Genomic DNA, 19,860 nt, shown 5'->3' with positions numbered 1-19,860 from the left:
GGACAGCTCATCGTTTTAAAGGACATTGTGTACAGAAGTCCTATGAGACTAATCTCAATCTAGAAAACATGACCTAGAAAAGAAGTAGGATCATCTTTTATCCACATACCACTTTTTCTAAGGCATGCGGAGACAGTCAGAGACATTATTCCATTCAGAACAGCCATTTTGAATCTGGCAAAGACCTCTGTGAGAACTCTTTCCTTGTCCTCCGACAAACCCAGCTGTGGGCTGCAGGAGGGCCTGCAGTATTAGTCATAGGGTCCTTTCTGCTTGTCAATCCTCCCTCAGTTTGAATTGGTCAAGTCTGCTCTGAGATACCACATAGATGTAAGTGGTATGAGTATTAGTAAATCCCAATTAGCATATATTTTATTATAACTCTGTCCTGAATTGGTATTTCTGAAAGAAAAAAAAAAGTCCATAGATATATTCCTGGAGATACAAAAATTTTCCATGAAAATTTTAAAGTCAATTCTTGTTTTAATTTTTGATGATAATTTTCAAATAGATAGACAGGCAACAACAGACAGATATTGAAGGGGTCAGAAGTCTTTTTTCTGTAACGGGCTAGTTAGTAAATATTTTAGGCTTTGTGGTCATAGTCTGTTTCAACTGTTCGATTCTGCCATTTCAGCACCAAAGTAGCCATAGACGAGGGCTATGTTCCAATAAAACTTTATTTACAAAAACAGGCAGTGGGCTGGATTTGACCAGGGGGTTGGATTATCCAGAGATAACCAAGTACTGCCAAACAATTTCAGAGTTCACATATGCAGTGGAGTATATGATTGCACACAGATGTGCAGCACTGTTTTAATTATTGAGAGATAATAAGAAAAGAACATAAGGATGATGCTTTTGATGAGCACAGGCTAAATGACATCACAGCATGCTGTGTAAGCGAAAGCTCTCCAGCATATGGAAGAAAAGTGGGAGGTGGACGACAAGATCATTGCATGGCTCGGGCACAACAATCTCAAAGGAACCTGCATGGAACTGTGAGTACCACATACATATTGTGTGTGGTAATTACATTGCAGCAAAATATTAATCTTTACATTAAATTTAAGTTGTTCATTTGAATTTTATTGATTTAATAATTGGTCTGTGTTTAATTTATACGAATAGCTTATTTTGGATTTATAGATGTGTCTAAGAATTATAAGCGTACTGAGTTTATATCTAGTCTTAACATTTTTTGTTTATTTATTTATTAAATTTATTGAAGTGACATTGGTTAGTAAAATTATATAGGTTTCAAGTGTACATTTCTATAATACATCTGCTATATATTGCATTGTGTGTTCACCACCCAGAGTCACCATGTATTTGATCCCCTTTATCCTCTTCTACCACCTCCTGCCCCCTTACCCTCTAGTAACCACTAAACTGTTGTCTGTGTCTGTGAGTTTTTGTTTGTCTTGTTCCTTTGTTGCTTTCAGTTTTATATCCCACATATGAGTGAAGTCACATGGTCCTTGACTTTTTCTGTCTGACTTATTTAGCTTAGCATGATAATCTCAAGATCCACCCATGTTGTCACAAATGGCACTATTTCATCTTTTCTTATGGCTGAGTACTATTCCATTGTGTATATATACCACACCCTCTTTATCCAATCATCTATCAAAGGACACTTTGGTTGTTTCCATGTTTTGGCCACTGTGAATAAAGCTGCAATGAACATAGGGGTACATATATCTTTATGGATAAATGTTTTCTTATTTTTTTGGGTAGATAACAAGAAGATGGATTGTGGGGTCATAAAGTTGTTCTATTCTTAATTTTTTGAGAAATCTCCATACTGTTTTCCATAGTGGCTGTACCAATTTACATTCCCACCAGCAGTGTATGGGGGTTCCTTTTTCGCCACAGCCTTTCCAACACTTGTTATTTACTTGTCTTGTCGATAATAGCCATTCTAACAGGTGTTAGGTGGTGTCTCATTGTGGTTTTGATTTGCATTTCTCTAATACCATAGTCCCCGAAAATAAGACCTAGCCAGACAGTCAGCTCTAATGAATGTTTTGGAGCAAAAATTAATATAAGATATATTAATTTTTGCTCCAAAACATGCATTATTTTTGCTCCAAAACATGCATTAGAGCTGACTGTCCGGCTAGGTCTTATTTTCGGGAAACATGGTAGCTAGTGAAGTTGAGCATTTTTTTCACATATCTATTGGCCATTTGTATGTCTTCTTGAGAGGTGTGTCTAGACATTCAGGTCCTCTGCCCATATTTTAATAGGATTGCTTTTTGTTGTTGTTGAGTTATATGAGTTCTTGATATATTTTGGATATTAGCCCCTTATTGGAGGTGTTGTTTGCAAATATCTTCTCCCATTCGGTTGGTTGTCTCTTTGTTTTGTTGATGGCTTCTTTTGCTGTGCAGAAGCTTTTTAGTTTGATATAGTCCCATTGGTTTATTTTTGCTTTAACTTCCCTTGCCTTTGAGGTCAAATTCATAAAATCCTCTCTGAACCTAAGGTCCATAAGTTTAGTACCTATGTTTTCTTCTACGCAATTTATTGTTTCTATAGTTTTAAAAATATCATTCTAATACAAATAACTTCAGTCAACCCTGGCAAATCATGAGACTTTCTTTTTTTCCTCTAAAAAGAAAAATGATGCTCAAGTTTGAGAAAACTGCCAAACACAAGCCTTTACATCTGAACTGCAGGGCCAAACCGTGAGCTAGAAAGTATGCAGGCTTGGTGAGGGAGATGCAGGGAATGCCACATGGCATTGTGGGAGGGGGTTATCACAAGTAAACCTCTAAAGGCACAAGTGGCGGCTGGAGGAGCCCAGGTATCAGTGCCTGCATGAGGCTACAGTGCTTCATGATGCAATCAATTCAGCATGTCGAGGAAACAAGGAGGGAGGAGGGTAGGGAAAGACCCTGTGAGTCCAGCAAAACTTCACTAGACAATCGCCAACAAGACCAGAGCCTGGATAAAGGAGCTGTGTGCATTAGTAATCTCTCCTTTGTTGAACAGAGAGGGGGTTTCAGGCAGGACACATGCGGACAGTGAATGGAATGAAGAGAAATTCACAGACTTTATCCTGTCTGTTGGTACACACCAGAGAGGAAAACCGTGAGCACTATGGGGAAAACCACAGCAGAATAAAGGTGAAAAAATCATTCTAAGGACTCAGAGAAAGAAGAAGCCTCAGAAAGCAATTTACTATAGAAACCAAAACCAGTTTAGGAAACTGGAATTCCCATTATGATACAAGAAGATATGACTTCTATGAAAAAATAGTAAAAAGCCATCAGAAGACAACAAGCTGAAACAGTATAACAGAGTGAGTTCAAAAAACAATAAAGTAACAAATAAAAAAGATAAGGAAGGACTGCAAAGAAACTTAAATAACAATTTAAGTGTATAGTGTAATTACTGAAGAAGAAAATGTCTCTATGGAAAATCAGTGGTATAGAGTATAAACAAAAAATGAAAGGGCAAAAATGGGAGAATATACAAGGTGTGATAAAAAAAATAGCGTGAATGTTTAAGTAAAAAAATTATTATAGTAAAAGACACATTGCCATTAATCCTCCTCAAAATACTCCCCCCCTCTTCAAACACACTTATACCAATTCATTCTTGCCACTTCTGAAGCAGTTCTGGAAGTCCTCTTTCATGAGTGTCTTTAGTTGCACTGTCGTGGCTGCCTTGATGTCCTGAATTGATTCAAAATGTTTATCTTTCATGGTCATTTTGACTTTGGGGAAGAGCCAGAAGTTGCACGGTGCCAGATCCAGTGAACACAGTGGATGAGGACACATCACAATGTTTTTATTTGACAGAAATTGCTGTACCAGAAGTGATGTGTGATACGGAGCCTTTCCATTGTGATCACAAAATACAGTGAATGCTGCTGCCGAGTGCCATCCAAAGGAAAGGCAGGGATCTTCAATACAGGAAGCGACGTCGAACCTCAGTAACAGTGCGTGACAGGTTTCAACTTGTTCAGTGCAGTCAGTCAGGTGTGAGCTACGGTTGAGAGAAGATGTTTTAAAATGCGCTGTAAATAATCCTCTATCATGACAATGCTCCGTGTCACACATCACTTCTGGTATATGGCAATTTCTGTCAAATAAAAAACATTACGGTGTGTCCTCATCTACCGTATTTATTGGATCTGGCACCATGAGACTTCTGGCTCTTTCCCAAAGTCAAAATGATTCAGGACATCGAGGCAGCCATGACAATGCAACTAAAGACATTAATGAAAGAGGACTTCCAGAACTGCTTCAGAAAGTGGCAAGAACGATGGGATAAGTGTGTTCAAAGCGAGGGGGACTATTTTGATGGGGATTAATGGCAATGTGTCTTTTACTGCAATAATTTTATTTTTATTTAAACATTCACCATATTGTTTGATCATACCTAGTATTTGCAATACATATATCTGATAAAAGGCTTGTATCTAGAATTTATAAAGTATTCTTATAACCTAATAATAAAACAACAACCAAAAAATCCACATTAAATAAATGAGCAAATGACTTGAAGAGATGCTTTTCAAAGGAAATATAAGAATAGACAATAAGTATGAAAAGTTGCTCATCATCAGAGAAATGCAATTGAAAAACCACAACAAAATAGTGTTTCACACCCCATTGGAAGGGTAAAATGCAAGGACTAATAACACCAGTGTCTGCAAGGATGCACAGCAACCTGACTCTCACCCATTGCTGGTGGAATATAAAATGATGCAACCACTTTGGAAATATGTTGGCAGATATTTACAAAGTTAAACGTAGACTCATATGATCTAGCAAATCTACTCTTAGGTATTTACCGAAGAGAGATGAAAACCTATAGCCACAAAAAGACTTAGACATGAAAGTTCACAGCATTATTTTTCATAATGGATAAAAACAATTCAAATGTCCATAAACAGGCGAGATGATAAACAAACCATGGTTTATTCATATAACGGATTACTATTCTCCAATTAAACATAAACCACTGACACCTAAAATAATATGAATGAATCTCAAAAACATGCTGAGCAAAAGAAGCCAGACATGAAAGAGTACACGTGGAATGACTCCATTTACATGAATTTTTAGGAGAAGTAAAACTAGTCTATTAATATGGAAATCAGGTAAGTGCTTGACTGGGGAGGGCTTAGGGAGGAAGGACTCTAAACGGGATGGCAAAGGCACACGGGTAGTGCTCAGGTAACGGAAACGTCCACATCTTCATAGGGGTACTGATTAATTACATAGGTACATGTATTTGTCAAACCTCACTGAACAAGACTTAAACTGTGTGCATTTAATTATATGTAAATTATACTTTAATAAAGTTGATTAAAACAAAGGTGCCCATAATGAGCTTTGTTCTAGAAAGTTGGGAATTACATAAATTAAAAAAAAAAAAATTCTATGAGCCTCTAGGCAGGAAAATCAGAATACTTTCAAAGAATTTTTTAAAAACTGGTATCCGATTTCTCCTCAGAAATACTAATGAAGGAATGGAAATGAAAGTGTTCACAGTTGTTTAGGAGGGAAAAGAAGTCCAAAAATTTTATACCTAGCCAAGGATTGTTCATAAGTGAATGCAACAAAAAGCCAACCTAAATACACCACACAATCACCCTTCTAGGGAAAAAAAAACTGAACAATTTCCCAGCTGACTGAAAGATGACTCAAACTTAAAAGCTCAAGAATAAAGGTAATCTAAAAACTTATTGCGAATATGATTTAAAACTAGATGAAAATATAAAACAATAATTGTAATTCCTAGAAGAGCAGATATAATACAAAAACAAAATACAGAGTAATGAGTCCTAAACCCCAAATTGTATTAATTAAAAGTGAGGAATGTGGGTGAGGAAAGGTAGAAGTAAATGCCCATTAAATTCCTTATTTGATATTGGGATAAAGACAGTCTATTTAATAAATGGTGCTGGGAAAACTGGACTGACACAGGCGAAAAAATGAAACTGGACCACCTCCTTACGCCATATACGAGAACAAATTCAAAATGGATTAAAGACTCAAATGTACGACCCGAAAGCATAAAACTCCTAGAAGAAAATATAGGGAGTAAAAAAAATATAGGGAGACATTACTCTGAGTAATATTTTTACTGATATATCCCCTCGGACAAGGGAAGCAAAAGAAAAAAATAAACATATGGGATTACATCAAACTTAAAATATTTTTCACAGCATAGGAAACCGTCAGTAAAACAAGAAGGCATCTTACTGAATGGGAGAAGATAATTGTCAATGATACATCTGACAAGGGGTTAATATCCAAAATTTATAAAACACTCATTCAGCTCAACACCAACAAAACAAGCAACTCAATTAAAAAATGGGCAGAGGACATGAAAAGACATTTCTCTAAAGAGGACATACAGATGGCAAACAGACATATGAAAAAATGCTCAACCTCACTAATCATTAGACTAATGCAAATAAAAACCACAATGAGATACCACTTCACTCCGGTCAGAATGGCTATCAGCAATAAATCAACAAACAAGTGTTGGAGAGGCTGTGGAGAAAAAGGAACGCTGGTGCACTGTTGGTGGGATTGCAAATTGGTGCAGCCATTAGGGAAATCAGTATGGAGGTATGTCAAAAAACTGGAAATGGAACTACCTTATGATGCAGCAATTCTACTTTTAGGTATCTATCCAGAGAAATCCAAGATGCTGACTTGAAAAAATATATGCACCCCTATGTTTACTGCAGCGCTATTTACAATAGCCAAGACTTGGAAACAACCGAAATGACCATCAGTAGACGACTGAATTAAGAAACTGAGGTACATTTATACAATGGAGTATTACGCAGCCATAAAGAAGAATGAAATCTTACATTTGCAACGATATGGATGGACCTAGAGAACATTATGCTAAGTGAAATAAATCAGTTGGAGAAAGACAACTACCATATGATCTCACTTATATGTAGAATCTAAAGATCTGAATAACTGAGCAAAGTAAACAGAAATAGTCTCAGAGATATAGAGGAAAAACTGGTGGTTGCTAGGAGGGAGGGGGTTGTGGATGAAGGAGAAGGGGAGGGGATTAGAAAGCACAAATTGGTAACTACAATATTGCCACAGGGATATGAAAGACAGTTTGGGGAATACAATCAATAACTTTGTAAAGATTTTGTAGGGTGTCAGATGGGCACATGTCTTATTAGGGAGATCACTTCATGGACGGTGTAGATGCTTGACCACTGCACTGTACACCTGAAGCTAAAGCTGAATTATATTGTATGTCAACTATAATTGAATATGTATAGTCACAGAATATGGAGTAGAGCATAGGGAATAGAGTCAATGGAATTGTAACAGCTATATACGATGTCAGAGGGGCAATAGATTGGTGGTGGGGTTATCACTTTGTGAGGGGTGAAATGTCTAACTATTGCATTGTTTTGTACACCTGAAACTAATTTTAAAAAGTGGGGAAAAAAATCCTTATTTGATATAAAGTCAAGAGCTATTGGTTTACTACATTGTAAAACATCCATTTATGCAATACTCCATACTCATAAAAATAATAAGGAAGCTCTTTATGTTTAGATATGAAATTATCTACAAGACAAATTTATTCTAAAGGGGGAAGCACAATACAAACATGTGTAAAGCATGCCACATCTGTGCAACAAAAGGAGGAATAAATATATTCTACAACAAAACTTTATTACTTGGTTACCTTGGGGAAGGGTTATTGGGTAGCTGGGAATTCGGAGTGAAAAGGAGACTTTACTGCAAATCTTTTGTCCTTTGTTCATTTGTAAATGAACCATATAAATATGACCTATTTTTAAAAATAAAATTTTAAAATGTATTGTTTGTTTTGTTTTGTTTTGTTTTTACTCTGAGAATCAAGTAAATACTAGTTGAAGACTCTCATACATGTGTAAATCTAGTTTATGATAAAGGAGGTATCACAAATCAGAAAAGACCCAACAAATGATCTTGGAGCAACTGGTTACCTATTTGGAAAAAAAAAATTGAATCCTCATTTCACAATCCTGACCAGAATAAACTACAAACAGATTAAAGATTAAACAAAAAATTTTTAATTAAATAAAAATATTATAACAGGTGAATCTCAGCTCAAAGAAAGACTTTCAAAGAGTAACGTGACAGAATTGACTACATAAAAATCTATTGATCAGAAACATTATAGAAAATTAAAAGGCATACTAAAAACTGGATAAAATACTTTTCACAAATATAAGAGGTTAACATTGTTATTTTTTACAGAGCCAATCAAATTAAGAGACAACACAAACTTTTGGAAACCTCACTAAAGCCTCAGTATAAAAATGGGCAAAGGAAATGAACAGACAGGAAATGAAAATGGTTAAGAAACATAAAGACATATGAAACAACATTGATAACTGAAGTAATCCATATTAAAGAGAGACCGTCTCTGGCATATCAGATGGGTGAAGTTCCCGGGAAACAAGGACCCTCGTAACTACTGATGGGTATGTAAATTGTATTACTTGTACAACCTTTCTGGAAAACAACTTGGGATATGTAACAATAGGCTAACACATGCTCAAACCTTTTAACTCAAGAATTCTAATTTTATATAAAATGTCTCCTCAGGAATTTAATGCAACTTTATTTATAATAGGAAAAAAACCTAGAAACAATAAAAATACCTAATAATATAAAACTGTTAAATAAAATCTGACATATTCATACAACAAAATATTATACAGGCACTAAAATCACAGTTTTGAAAAGTACTTAATGACCTGAAAAACATTCAAGATACACCCTAAATGAAAAAACTATTACATGCTATGAGAACAATTTTGAAATGATAATACTTAATATACTCATAGTTTTTAAATACTGGAAGGAAATGCAATAAAGTGTTAGCAGCCATTTTCTCTAATATTATTTAATTTTATTACTTTTAATTTCCTGTAAATTTTCAAGTTTCTATAAGCATGTGGGAGGAGACATCATATTTTAAATGAAGAACTAGTACAATTACAAAAATTTTACCTGGCATCAACATGCTCAGGCTCTGAACTGCAAGAGTTAATTATTGCACTACACAAGTAATTCGCAGATAAAACCTGGAGAACACATTAGCACTTGCCTTCCTTCCTTCTTCTACACCTTTGGTTCAGAACTGCATGGCAAACATTGCGTAGAACAGATGCTTCACCGGGACAACGCCAGTGGGCCGGCCAACAGGAGCACTACCATTCAGCATAATGAATGACCCTGTGCAGCCTCCATGACCCAACCACAGACGGCTCAACTGTAATGGTGTTTCCATGACACACTTGCCTGCCCAGAAAGTCTTCAACCAAGACCACCCACTTATGGCCCACAAACCGCCAGGTCAAAGCAACTGCTGAAATAATCTAGGAATTGATAATTCTGGCATGAAGAGCCTCACGTGCCATCCATGCCCAGGCTTCTAAATGCCCCTCCCCGTCCCCCTGCTGTTTTCTCTGGCAGGATGTTTTATCCTATGTTTATTCCAACCCAACTAATAAAGGAGCTGTCTAAAGTTGCAAAAACCACTGCGTGCTGGGTTCCTGGGTCCAGCACGTGTGCAAAACATAAGGACACACAGAACACATGTACAGTACCTTCCTGGAGCTGTGTCGGCTTGGCAGAATGTTCCCCACTCATTAAAACAACAAAAGATGCAGCTGCTTGGACTGTAGCCTGCCATGTTGACATGGCAACGGGTGGCTCCTGGCATGGAAAAAGGGCCCTGTTGTTGATGGGAGATCCCATCGTATAAACACATGGCCTGCAGAAGAAAGACAAAGAAACAAAGGCGAGAATCTTTCAAATAAGTTGTCACTTTTCTCACCACCATGGTGGAGAAAGTTAAGTTGAACTTTGAAAGAGAAAACATTTGAGGCTTTGTAGTTGACTCATTTCAAAGCATTTTGAACTGAAACTGCCAAGAGATCGCTGAGGAGTAATTTCTCCCAAATGAATTACTTAAATATGTAAAGAGAGGTTTTTGTTTTTGTTTTTGTTTTTAAGGGAAAAACATTTTTTGGATAAAGTTTTAAATATTTGTCTGCCAAGTTAAAATTTATATTACCCTTGCCCCTCCCCTTAGGTTCTTATGCCTTTAAAAGGAAAAAGCTTTAGAGATGTTCTTAAAAAACTTCTGGAAAATATTCTGTAACAGAAAATATGTTTGGAGATCACTGAGATACTAATGCTTGGAAAAACAAGCTGGTGGTCTCAAATCCAGTGTCTGCGGGCAGATACCCCAAACTTGGGAACCAACACCTCAAATGGAACCCTTGTGGGAATCCTTGTGTGGAAGCCAAGAACAGGGGTTGGCATATAAACAGGACTCTAGGTCACAACAACCAGGCTCATGATGGAAAGGCCAAGTGCAGTCATTACCAAAGCAAGTGCAGGGAACCAAGAGCAAGATGTCAGGGCTCGTTCTGCTACAGTTAAAAAATACAAACCAACCCATACCAAGCACACTCTCTTCCACAATCAAGTCATGATTTACAGGGAGAGAAAGGTCTTTGAGATAAAAGGAATACATTCTTTTGACACCACAATGTAGAAGGCCCAAGAGTGACTGACCTTCAGGAAAGGGTCTTAGGAAAATGGTTCCACTTTTTGCTTTTCAAGAGTTACGACAAATATGATGTAGTTTTAATCAGATTGATTAACATCACTGTGATTGAACATTTGTGTGCTCTTCAATATACAAGAACACACAGAATGATAATCCTACTGTATCAGTCAGGGTCGGTAAAAAAAAAAGAGAAACCAACCCAGGTCTTAACAAACTGAGGTAATTTAGTACAGGAAATTGGTTATAAACGTGATAGAAGAGCTGAGAAGCCAACCACGGGACAGTGAGGCAATCCAGAGATCAGCCACAGGAGTAAGTGGCCGTGACTCCTCTGATTGGAGAAGCGGTTACTGGGTGTTACTGGGGCATCTGGCAGAAGTCAGAGTCACAGTGGGGACTGTCCAGCGGGGGCTGAGATCAGAGGCGGCTCAGACACGGCTGGAGATACCAAAGGAAGCAGGGAGGGAAGAAGAAATACCTTGGTTTTCACTGACTCCCACTCTCAAATGTTGCTACCAGTGACCCCCATTGGTCACATCTAGCAGGAAACAAAAGACAAAGAAGCCTGGGTAATGAGGTGCCTGGTCATTCAGAGAAGGTCACAATAAGAGAAGAAAATGGACCTGAGGGAAGTCAGGAAGGTGCAGTCTACCTTTCTAGAAGTGTACAGGGTAACTCGCAGGTTCGATATGGGGCAGGGCAAGAAGATCAGAAATTCAGAAGACTTTAGTCCGTGCCTGGGCTGCCAACTTATTAAATGATTGTGGGAAAATCCCTTGACATCTCTGAGTCACATGTAAAATGGGGATGGGGTGGAAGTTGGTGACCTGGTCCATAAATCTGTAATTCTGTATTCCAAGTTTATAGATCTAAGAACAAACACAAAATTTCATGGAACACCCAGAATCTCCCATCAGTTTCGAGGTTTGAGCTCCCACCCTGATCCCCCTGGGTCCTTGGTTAATTGACTTAACCTTAGTTAACTCTCCAGCCACAGGAAGCCTGCCAGACTTGCCTCCTGCCCGGTAGGGCTGGTGGTGGTGGGTATGGGTGAGAGGGAGGCTGCAACAGCTCAGACAGCTCAGGGAGGTTGGGTCAAGTATGACTAGTTCCGAAAATTCTACCTTTTAAGTATTTTGTTTTTTTCTAAAAAGCTCGTCTTAAAGAATGGACCCAAAAAGGACAAGTGAATATTGTCAGTAGAAATAGGGTATATTCCCAGTGGCCAAATGGCAGGCATAACTCCTGCTTCCTCTGCCAAAGGCAGACTTTGACGATCAAGACTTTCTTTCTCACTAAAGCAGAATGGACCCCACAATTTTTCTCAGTTCCAGAGCTCTAGGAAGCCACTTCCAATTTAAGTAGGCTTGTGGAGGAGGGGGCGGGGGGGGAGCTGAGCCCTAGGGTACTCAGGCCAACTGTAAAGGTGCCTGCACTCTCTTGCTGCTGTGCTCAGCACCTCACTTTCCTGGGGTGACTCAGGTGTTACAGGTCGTTCCTTCCCTGCATGGGGAACAAATCCTCCACAAACACTGGCTTCCCAAGAGGTCTGCTCTCCTTCTCCCTGTCAGGTTGGGTTGGAGGCCGTGCCCAGCATATTGATATGCATTCCCCCTGTGCCTGTAGGTATGCGATCCCCAAGGCTTCGTCCATCAGCCTCCACACTTCTTCCCAGAAGACAGTCATATGTGAGATGAGGACACAGCTGAGAAACACTGCAGAACAATGAGAAGCACCCAGTGATTTCCCGAAGGAGAGGGAAAAGGAAAGGCAAGCCTCTGAGGTAGCCGGCCTCCAGGTCGGCCCCCAATGACCCCTGCCCCCCCCCCGACATTCACACCCCTCTGCAGTCCCCTGGCACGCTATACCAGGCTAGGTCTGTGTAACCAACAGGAGATGGCAGTTGTCACTTCTGAGATTAGACTGTTTAAAAATCTACGACTTCCATTTTAGGGTTTCTTTTGCCCCTCTCTGTTTCTCTCTCATCACTTTCTCTGGGGAATATCCAGCTGCCATGTCATGAGAATGCTCTGGCAGCCTATGGGGGAAACCACGTGGTAGACATCTCCGGCCCCCGTCCGTGAGGACCGAGGCCTGTTGACAACCATGAAAGTGAGTTTGGAAGAGGATCTTCCCGCTCTAGTCAAGCCTTGAGATGCCAGCAGAATGGAACCTTGTAAGAGATCCCAAGCCAGAACCACCCAGTTAAGCTGCTCCTGGATTCCTGACCCTCAGAAACTGTGAAGTAATAAATGTTTATTTTCTTAAGCTGCTAAATTTGGGGTTAATTTGTTATCCAGAAATAGATAACTAGCAAGGATTTTCTCAGGTTTCTGGCTCAAGATGGCTTCAAGATGAATCATGAAGCTATTAAACAAGAAAGGAAACTCAGGGCCACAAGCAAGGTCACGGGAAGGGACACGGGAGAAGAGCTCCTAGGGCTTAAGCGCATATAAAAGGCTTTACACACCACACAGCAGAGCGCATTTGCATGGACACAGAAGTTCTGGTTTCCTAACCCCAAACAGCAGAGTGTCCAACAACCGGACTGAGTGAAATCAGACCAACCAGAAAATTTAAGAATGATGACTTTATGAAGCAGTTAAGTGTTGAAGCTGCAAGCAGACTGAGTCTGGGCGCCACACACACACTGGGGGGTTGGGTGGGTGGGGGTCGAATCCTTCCATTGACTGGAGTTTTAAAAGGCCTGTTATCACCATCCTTTCTTTTCCAATTCTGTCCTGTTTCCCCTCTAAAACAGTCTAGTTCTAGATATTTTGCTCTAGAGTTTTGTCCTGATTCCTGTCATCCTCTTGAAGGCTCTTTCTGCTATAATGTGCCTGGGCCCCTGACCCCTCCTGACAAGGACCTGGCCAGGCCCTCAGGAAGCGCTCATTTCCAACCTCCGCCTTGTTCTCACAATTCTCTTTTCCTGCCCTGCTCTTCACTGCCTGGGGCTCCTGTCTGCTAAAGTCCATGTGTTTTCTTCCTAGCTTTCTGCTTGGTCTCCAGAATTACAACTCTGAAATTATAGATAAAGTCATCTATCTAAAAGCTACACCTATAAATGTAACCATGTCTGAATAAGACTCAATCACTTTCTTATTGGAAATGTTTTCGTAAATTGGAAAACAATCACAGAAGGGAGAGGCCGTAGGCAAAATTTCTTGAAAATGCAGATTCTCTGTGCTCCCAGCCCACTCTTTTCACGGCCTTTTCCTCTAAGTTGCACCTTCACTCCTCCCTTCCCAACATGCCCAAACCAAGTGCCAGTGATTTTATAACCAATGGCCTTTTGAGCTCTTATAACGATATCTTTATGTACATTGTAGTGCAAATGTCTAAAACAATTTAAAGTTAAGTAACTATGTATATTTTAACATGGATGAAAGCTTTAGCCTCTGGATAAAGCTCTACTGTGGAATTCTGGGCATCTACCAGCAAGTGGAGAATGGGTGAACATGGGGTCATGAAAATCATATCCCTAATGGTGATTTTACTGAGAGTAAAGATGGCTCCCGTCACGCACACATTCAAATGAGAACTGTATTAAGAGCTGACTTCCTGCCCTCCGTGCCCCAAGAGAGGAGGAAAGTCTCTGTGCATTTATAAACACGCTCCGCAGTTATCTGGATGTGGAATCACTGAAACAAAAGCAGCTGTGTTTATTCAACGTGCACAGCCTTGCACCTCGGCCATGAAGCTAAAACGTGCTGGTCAGAAACGCTCTGATGCTTATGACTTCATTACTTCCAGACTGAATAATTCCTTCTAGCACGCACAGGAAAACTCCCACCCCAGGGCTCATCTCACATGCTACGTGGAGACTCCTCCGGGAGCCCCGTTAACTGCACAGGAGTTGTGGGAGTGGGAGGAGGACACTGACAATCACAAAGAAAACAGGGTAAGACGGGTTCAGAAGTGGGCCCATGGTTTGCTGCCATTCCAAAACTAAAGTGAGGAAAGGAAGAACCAGTCAGAATGGTAATTACCTCTGTTTCCTGTTACATGTTTGCGTGTTCGCAGAGTGGTCAAACAAGGGCGAGACCTACTATGCTGCTACAGTCTGGATGTATCCCCTTCAGATTCTTAGGCAGAAATTCTAATGCCCAATGTGATGGTACTAGGAGGTGGGGCCTTTGGGAGGTGCTTAGGTCACGAAGGAGGGCAGAGCCTTCATGAATGAGGTTAGTGCCTTATGAAAGAGGCCTGACAGAGTTCCCTAGCCCCTTCCACCAGTGAGGACACAGCCAGAGTCGCCCTGATCTCAGACTTGCAGCCTCCAGAATTGTGACAAATAAACTTGTTTATAAGCTACCTAGTCTGTGGTATTTTGCCATAGTGAGACCTATGCCTTGCAAATTGAGAGGTCAACTAACATTAATGTGCTTGCTCGTCTGCTTAAGGAGGGGCCATCTATGAAGGAAAGCTTGTAGGGGACTGATTCAAACCACATATTTTCTTTCTCTTCAGTTGACTACTATACGCATTTGTCTTTTTGCAGTGGGGTGTAAAGGGGATTATTTTTAGTTTAAAAAAATGTTTCAACTTCCATTACTTTCCACAAGATGACCCCCTTTCAGACTTAGCTATCACCACCAGTGACTGGGGAGAGGCTGCTTCAGGAGAAGTGCACAGGAGGTGGTGAGCCCGCAGCTGCCATAGGTGCGGCTTGATAGGGTGTTTTCCCTATCAAGTGCCTTGATAGGCACTGATCTGGTGACTGGAGGCCAGGGGACCACAGATGTGACGTTTTGGTGGTCACACTTTTATAGGTTTCCCAGGATTACAAAGTCCTCAGGTCTCCAGCAATTCCTCTCCATCTGTTCTCCTTCCTGCACCTGATCTTTTTCAAGACTCCATGTTCTCATTCAACCCAACTTACAGTCGCCACTGCAGGTGAGCAACCCCCTTGCTTTCTTGTGCCGCAAAACCCGAGCCAGACGACTGAGACAGGAAGTGTCCACTATGACTCACTCTCTCTTACACACACACACACACACACAGCCTACCTTATCATTCTGCCACATGGCACAATTACAAAAACCAGGATTCATCAGTCATACTGAACACACGGCACGTCAAAGGAGAATGCTGCTTTGACTCAGACTTCCTGCATGGTCAAAATGGACTGGACTGAATGCAAGTGGCTTTGAGTCAGAAATTCACCACATTTCACCAGAGGTGTTTTGGGTGCAAAATAGGCAAGCTACTTATAAAAGCAAAGATGGTATTTCTCATCAAAGTCCCTTGTAAGTGTGAAATTTTCTATGTGGAGAATATCTGGAGCTGTGTAGAGGGAATCTTCTCACTCATGCACGAGAAAATTAAGCTCCAGCGATGTAAAATGGCTTATCTGATGTCTCACAGCTAGTTGGCAGCAAGCTCTGACCAGCACTCCGCTCTCTTGGCTCTCACTTTCCAGGTCCTTCTCAACATGCTATACTCTTGGCTATAGTTTGTTGTGTTTTGTTATTTTCTGTTGATGTTTGGTTATTCTTTTTGTTTGTCTGTTTGGTTGGTCATTTGGTTACTTATTTAAGACTCCACCATTGTCTTTTCTCCCATGACTCGAATGGAATTCTGAGAGACAGAGGCAAGTCTAGAATGCGCAGCGAGGGGAGAAAGAGGCTAACACAGAAGAAGCCTTCCAAACATTTTCAAGTTTGGAATTATCACTTCCTCCTTTGCAGTTATACAATGATATTAGAGAATTAATGTGTATTTGCGCTTCAGTTCTCATGAATTTTGTATTGATTTCTTGAAGCAAAGGGGGGAAGAAAAGGTGTCAATTGTAGAAATGTTCCTTTTAGACCTAAAATGTCTTCTGAAAGATCTTCTTCTCATTTTTAATTTTAAAGTGCTCCTTTATAGTGAGATATAAAACAATGAAACTATTTTAGTGGTGGTAAAAACATGTTTTAACATCTGGTTTTGATGTCAAACTAAAAATACTCCAAAAGTCTACATCTTTCTTGGTCTAATAGCTGAGCAATAAATATAATAGAAAAAAAAAATTGCTCTCCTTAGTATTTTGCCAGCTTTATTCTGGTCTTGTCTAAAACAAAGAAACATTATGGTGATTTAGGAAATTTAAAATTTTAATACTACTTTTAACTATAACGTATTTTCCTAGTCAGTTTCCTTATCTTTAACAATGATCCAAATAATTGTACTTTTTAAAATAAACTTGCTATATTTAACTGAATTTCCCCTCCATTCAACTCACATTCAGTGATGTCAGTTTAAGCTCAGATTCCCTAGACCACTTGGCTGGTTCCACAACTAGTAACATTATAATGATCCTAAGGGAAAAGGGAATGGATTATCAGAGAGAATGCTTTCAACTAACATTTTATTTAGTGGAACAGAAAAAATGCGGGAAAATGCAGAAACTACATAAACTTTGAATAAAGATTTCCATTTTTGAAAGTTATTTCTTAGGTATATTAAGAATCTAGAATCAAAAAGATATTAAGTCCCCTTCTTTCTAACTCAGCAAGAAGAACATTTTTACACATTCTTGACCCTGTCCCTATTCTGAAACAGTTCTTCAAAATATTTTTAATGGGTTACACATACACACCACACAAAGTAAACATTGTTTCCAACAACCATGTCCTATTAGATTTTTAGTAAGTGTTGGTTTCATCAGCCATTTTCCAATGTCACCTAAAATACGGTAACTGGATGATAGAGGCAAGAAAGAGCATTTCAATTCAAGAGCTGCCACAACCCCCAATGGCTAAACCAAGTTAGAAAAATGATATTTTATTTTAGAACTAGAATAATAATGGGAAAGGAGAAATTACTGACAATTATTGGAAGGAACATTCTTTTATAGCTTTGAAAGTATTTTCAAGTTCTTCTCCAGAGAACACTGCCACTTGGTAAAAATGGGAGGACTATTACAAAAAGGGGGATTGCAGGGTAGAAAGATGGTTACTATCCAAATTTGAAGTTTACTTTTCTAATAAACTTTTTACTTTAGAACAATTTCAGATTTTTTTAAAAGGCAAAAAAAACCACACAGAATTCCCATATACCCCATGTCTAGTTTTCCCTACTAACATACATTAGTATGTTACATTTATCATAGATGATGACCAATACTTATGCATTATTATTAGCTAAAGTCCAAATTTTACTCAGATTTCCTTAATTGTTCTCTAATCTCCTTTTTCTGTTCCAGGATAGTACATTACTTTTCATCATCATTATCTCTTTAGTCTTCTCTTGGCTGTGACAGTTTCTTCAGACTTTATGTTGACTTTCAGAGTTTTGAGGAATACTGGTAAGGTATTTTGTTGACTGTCCCTCAGTTGGGATTTATCTGATGTGTTTCTCTTGGTTAGACTATGGTCATGGGCTTGGGGGGAAAGATCACAAAATGCCATTCTCATCACCTCAAACGCAGGGCTATCGACATGCTGTCAACACGACTCGTCACTGTTGATGTTACTCTTGATCCCCTCACTGAGGTCCTGTTGGTCAGCCTTCTCCAATGTGGCACTTCCCCCTCCCCCATTGTGTCCTCTTTGGAAGGAAGACACTATGTGTAGTCCACACTCAGGGAGTGAGGAGTTATGCTCCACATTGGGAGTATCCACATAACATGGGCCTCTCCTGCACCGTGGGTTTGTCCGTTCTCCTCCATTTGCTTATTTAGCCAGTCACTCATTTACATCAGTATGGACTCATATTTATTTTATACTTTGAGTTATCATCCAAAACTATTTTCTTTATTTCATTGTTCAGCTTTGGCCATCTTGTATATTTCCTGCCCCAGTCCTAGCTATTTTGCCAAGAAGCCTTAGTTCCTTTATTGGAGAACGGTATTAGAAACCCAGGTCTGGGCTCTAGGGTGTCCTCGCTGCTTCCAAACCCGCTCAGCTGACAAGCAAGGAAATATGTGTGTTTATGCTAACCCTTGGAAACACTGTATCTACAATTATTTCTATGTGCAACCATCCTTATCTATATTAAGCTAAATGCTAGCTCACAGTGATGTCTTCAATTCTAACCCATTTGCACATGGATCATTCTAGCCTCTTCCCCTCGCTCATCTGTAACCTCACACTTCAACAGTGAGAAAGCTGGCTCCTACCATCTGCCATCCATTTACTTGATTGTTCAATTCCAGTATACATGTGTAAGTGGTACCAAAACTGTTAACCTGTATGCCCAGGGGAATAAACTTTATTAACTATGGTATTATATACAGTTCCTTTTGCATTTAGCTTTATAGACTCTATGCATTTGCAGTTCTTTCGTTCAGCACCTTTTCCCCCTACCCCCTTTCAGTGAAGCTGTTTCATATATTTTAATATAGTTAAGAGTGTCTCATCACATTGTGCATTCCACCCTGAGTTCCTCTGGATGATTATTTATTTATATGTAATGAAACAAAATAAGTTTTATTCACAAAAAGGGGTAAGGGAGCATGGGAAGGGGAGAAGCCACTAATGGAACTCGAAAGGAAAGAACCAATTTAGACATTTTCTTAAGTTTCTGTCTAATATCTGCTTAAGATACAAATTTATTGAAAGCTGTCATAATTCATTTATTTTTTAAATGTACTGAAATCTTTGCATACCGTAAGGGACATGGTAAAGATCAAAAGCAAGAAACGTAACTCCCTTTCACAATTAGACATGGATTTTTCTGGGAGCTTTAAGTAACTTCATTCCATTTTCCTACTTGTAAAATGAGAAGAAGAAGTTTCTCATTCAGGGTGAGAACTGACGGTAGGTGTGCTGATCGTACTCTGTCATTCAAGGGTAAAAATATAACAACTATTTAGTTTTAACTGGAGGAAATAAGCTCTACCCAGTTATATTTTTCACATACCGGTAATTGTGAAATTTTATATTTTCAAAAAATTATATTCATGAAGCACTGTAACCCTGAAGATTACTATTCACTCATATCACTAAGGAATTATTTCTGTCTATCACCCTGGGATCCTTGGGCATTTTAAAGTCCTTAAAGTTGCCAATAAAGTCTTTACCAGTTCATACCTAGATTTATTCTTAGCACGTAAGAGACTTGACAGAGATTCGGTGGCCATTCACAGAAGATTATCTTGACTACAATAACCCCTTCCCAAAAAAGGGGAGAAAAAAAATCTTTTGATAATTAAAAAAACACATTTATTATCCTTGTAAGACTGTATAAATGCCATTTCTTTCCTGACATATAATCACAAACTTCCAAGGATGTAGTTTAAACTCCTGCCGTGATCATGCACTTTGAGTTATCAGAAAAGGAGACATC

At 39.2% G+C, this 19,860-nt stretch overlaps 1 protein-coding gene across 13 annotated transcripts in view; it reads right to left on the bottom strand.

Annotated features, from left to right (window-relative positions):
* AOPEP (aminopeptidase O (putative)) overlaps window positions 1-19,860 on the bottom strand; it is a 344,124-nt gene that overhangs the window by 281,089 nt on the left and 43,175 nt on the right. For all 13 annotated transcript variants that reach the window (XR_012495672.1, XR_012495671.1, XR_012495670.1 and 10 more), the window contains exon 3: window positions 9,614-9,780. Coding sequence is in view for 9 of the 13 variants with exons in the window: in XM_074330243.1 (XP_074186344.1) it covers window positions 9,614-9,780 (167 nt within the window). In the remaining 4 variants the exon portion in view is untranslated. The remainder of the gene's footprint in view (window positions 1-9,613; window positions 9,781-19,860) is intronic.

The sequence above is a fragment of the Rhinolophus sinicus genome, linkage group LG04 (assembly GCF_036562045.2).
Source record: "Rhinolophus sinicus isolate RSC01 linkage group LG04, ASM3656204v1, whole genome shotgun sequence".
NCBI lineage: Eukaryota > Metazoa > Chordata > Mammalia > Chiroptera > Rhinolophidae > Rhinolophus > Rhinolophus sinicus.
This window is presented reverse-complemented; position numbering and strand designations above follow the sequence as displayed.